The sequence below is a fragment of the Thalia democratica genome, chromosome 5 (assembly GCF_965202585.1).
Source record: "Thalia democratica chromosome 5, ktThaDemo2.hap1.1, whole genome shotgun sequence".
Classification (NCBI taxonomy): Eukaryota; Metazoa; Chordata; class Thaliacea; order Salpida; family Salpidae; genus Thalia; species Thalia democratica.
In genome coordinates this window covers 45247676-45251274 of record NC_139169.1, presented here as the reverse complement: position 1 = coordinate 45251274, position 3599 = coordinate 45247676, and the positions used below count along the sequence as shown (strand labels likewise).

The 3599-nt window shown below is 25.8% G+C and overlaps 1 protein-coding gene across 1 annotated transcript; it reads left to right on the top strand.

Annotated features, from left to right (window-relative positions):
- Nucleotides 1-897: 897 nt before the first annotated feature.
- LOC145836585 (uncharacterized) lies at nucleotides 898-2742 on the top strand. Its single transcript, XM_082944378.1, has 4 exons — nucleotides 898-1092; nucleotides 1332-1544; nucleotides 1780-1989; nucleotides 2557-2742. The coding sequence occupies exons 1-4, from the start codon at nucleotides 898-900 to the stop codon at nucleotides 2740-2742; spliced, it is 804 nt and encodes a 267-aa protein (XP_082800504.1).
- Nucleotides 2743-3599: the final 857 nt, after the last annotated feature.

Here is a 3599-nt window from a genome sequence, read left to right as displayed (position 1 = left end):
CGTTAAAAATTTTACTATTTTACATAAAGCATACATGCTACTAGCACATTCAACTTTTTTAAACATTAACTTTTTTATCTTTTTTATGTTAATATGCAACAGTTCGATTGATTATAATTCTTTATTTAAAAATCTACTTCAAATATATTTATGTAACTTTTGAACCTTTTGAAAATATCTTATAGTTAGCAAAAAAAGTTTTTAATTACTTATCTTGTTAACTTGTAGATTTTTAAAAATGTATACAAATAAAAAGTTCGTAAACTCTAAGTTTTAAATAATTTAAAAAGTTTTGATTTTTTTTTAATTTATATATACACATAAATAAGTAATTGTTGAACTAAAGTAGTTAAAAAATGCAAAATAGTTTAAAAACTGTTATTCTCATTGGTGAAAAAAAAATGCATATGATTATTATATATTTCTTAAAACAGATTTTGCAAAACATAAACAAGCAGTTTTTTGTTGTCTGCAAAAGCCGTTGCAAACTAAATATTTGTTTCTTATACAAAGTTTTAAATGTTTATTTTGTCGAACCTAAACACACATTCTTGTGTTTTTGATGGAAAATAACGGGTACTCAGATCTCAAATATTTGATTAGTAAACAATCAATAAGTATGCATTATAAAGTATACATAAAGTTTGATAAGTCGAGCTTTCAAAACTTTTATTAATGTTTAGCGCTAGATGTTTAAACAATGATTGTTAAAACGTGTTTTGGCACAAAAAAATTCTTTAGTTTTTCTTGACGATAAAAGATGTTGTTAAGTGTTTATTCACTTCAGTATATGTAATTCTAAAACAAATTAAATATTTTATAAAATTTTCTCAAAAACTTACATGTTTGTAAAATTTAATTATCAATACTTCTTTTCAGATATAGTAAATAAACATAATGTCTTCAACTGACAATAGTCTTACTTTGGGTGAAACTAACAATCCATACGAGGAAGAAAAGTCTGTTTTCGAGTATCTTGCATTTAATTATGGTGGAAAAGAAGTTAATTGTATGTTTAAAGACCTAAGTCCAAAATATGGCTTTGACTTTCCTAAAGAAACTGCTGATATATGTTTAAAGCACCTACCAACCGTTAGTTGAAAAATTAAAAGTTTACACAACTTATCACACTAACGTTAAGCTTTCTTGTGTTATCTTTCTTGTGTTATCTTTCTTGTGTTATCAAATTTTCTTGTGTTATCAAAGTGAAGTAATCAATCATAAATCTAAATAGCAAACATTAATAAATGTTAAATGGTTTATTACTTTTACAATCTTCAAATCTTGATAAAGTCATACCGTTTTTTTTTACTAAGAACTTCTTAATCCAGAAAACTTCACTCAGAGCTCTTGATATTGGTTGTGCAGTTGGTAGGGCATCTTTTGAGCTTGGCAGTAAATGTCAGGAAGTTATTGGTATAGACTTTTCGCATAACTTTATTAAAGCTTGCAACCAATTGAAAAAAGACGGAAAGATGGATTATAAAGTTCTAGTTGAAGGTGACCTCAGGTCAGACCACACTGCACTTGTTTCAAGCAATCTGGTTAGTTGTGCTTTTTTGAAATAATTAGTAATATTTCCTTTAGCTTATCAATTATTTCATCAGAAAATGTTTTTTGACTACGTTGTTAAGAGTATAAATAACATTTCTTTTAAATTAGCCACTTTTAGGTTTTTAGACCTCTACAAAACTACTCTTTTGTAACAAAAATTAATACTTTATTAAAATTTGAAGCAAACTATAAGGTATGAGTTGGTAAAATTCAATTTATATTTAGGATAGATCAAGATGCAAATTTCAACAAGGTGATGCGTGCAATCTACTATCGCAAAACTTAGGAAAATTTGACTGCGTTTTGGCTGGAAATCTTATCTGCAGACTGCCTCACCCAAGAAAGTTTTTGGAGTCATTAAAAAATTTGACTAACTCTGGTGGTGTAGTGGTAATAACCTCACCATACACTTTTATGGAAGATTACACGAAAAAGGTTTTGCAACTAAAAAAATAATTTAAAATGAATTTTTAGTAAGTAGCAGATATATATTTTAAATTGTTATATATGTTTGCTGACAGTATTTTTTAATGAACTATATAAGTTTATATTATGTATTTTTAAATAATGTTTCCTAAAATAGTATAAACTTATTATTTTTAAACCAAAAATTGAACACTTCAATGACGTAAGTAAGTTATTTTCTTCATAAAGTCGTGTCAATATTATAAAAATAACTTAAGTTTCTTTTTTTAATTGATCGAAACATAAAGTAAACCTTTTCTTTAATTAATAAATGTTTTAGTGTTATTTTTTTAGGTACAATAATTTTATGAAGAACTATTGTGCAATTTTTTTTGATCAGTAAAAATTACACATCATTTAATTTGAAATAATTTTTCAACTATGAATATTTTTATTCTCGAGTTAAAAATACATAATAATAGAAGATAGTTTTAGATTTAATTAATATATGCGTGAATTTATTTGTTATTTTAACTTTCAAGAGCTTTTGGAGTAGGATATTAATGTTATATTTGAAAATTAAAAGTTTATTTTCAGTCAAACTGGCTAGGAGGTTATACGAGCAAAGATGGTAAAGAGGTAAGAGGTCTGGCAACAATGAAAAGTACCTTGGAAGAACACTTCGACTTAATTGAGCAAATTGATGTTCCTTTCATGATCAGAGAGACGTATAGAAAACACCAATGGACTGTTGCGGATGTAGTCGTTTGGAGACGAAAATAACTTTGTTTCACATAAACTACAAACTTGTTATATTTATTTGAATTGTTAATAAAATTTAAAACTTTTATAATGTGCATTTTCAAAATGAATTTCATATGAACTTATTAAAGTTGTACAATTTGAAAAGTATTATAATCTTTATACCACTAAGACAATAAAAGAAACCAAGTTTTTATTTTTGATCTCACTATATAACTCTTCAAACATATAAAAATATTGAAAACATTACTCCGTTGTTCAATACAAATTGTTAATTGGATTATATTACTTATCAAATAAAAATTTTTGTCTGTAAAGAACTTTTTGAAAAGTTTAGTACTGTCAAAAGAATAAGCTGTCTAAAAAAATTCACAACTTTTTTCTACAATTTTTCTAATGGTTTTAAAAAGTAAAATTTCAAACTACATCATTGGTATACTAAACCGGTAAAAAAGGGTTGAGATTCTTATAGAAATTATGTAAATACACTTTTTACTTTTACTTGCCAATTAGTACATATCATACAAAAAAAAATTATCTGCGTCCCAAATAGACGTAAGTAAGATAAAGCAGTTGTCTTCAAGATGGTCGAAATCTATGCACACTAAACTGCAAAAAAAAATACTCAGTTCACCTTAAGTTCAAATTTAGCTGTTTATTTTTAACATTTGTTTTGTTGAAATGAATAATATAAGGAAAAAAAAAGTCGCATAGTATTTTTTGTTTTGAAATTAATTGTTTGTAGAGTAAAAATAGGGTCACGTTGTAACTGAAACTGCCACCTTTGAATATTTTTATCTTAGAAATTTGACCTGCGAGTAACAAATGCCTGCCGACCTCATAATTAGTTACTACATTTTTATCAGAAATAATTAATA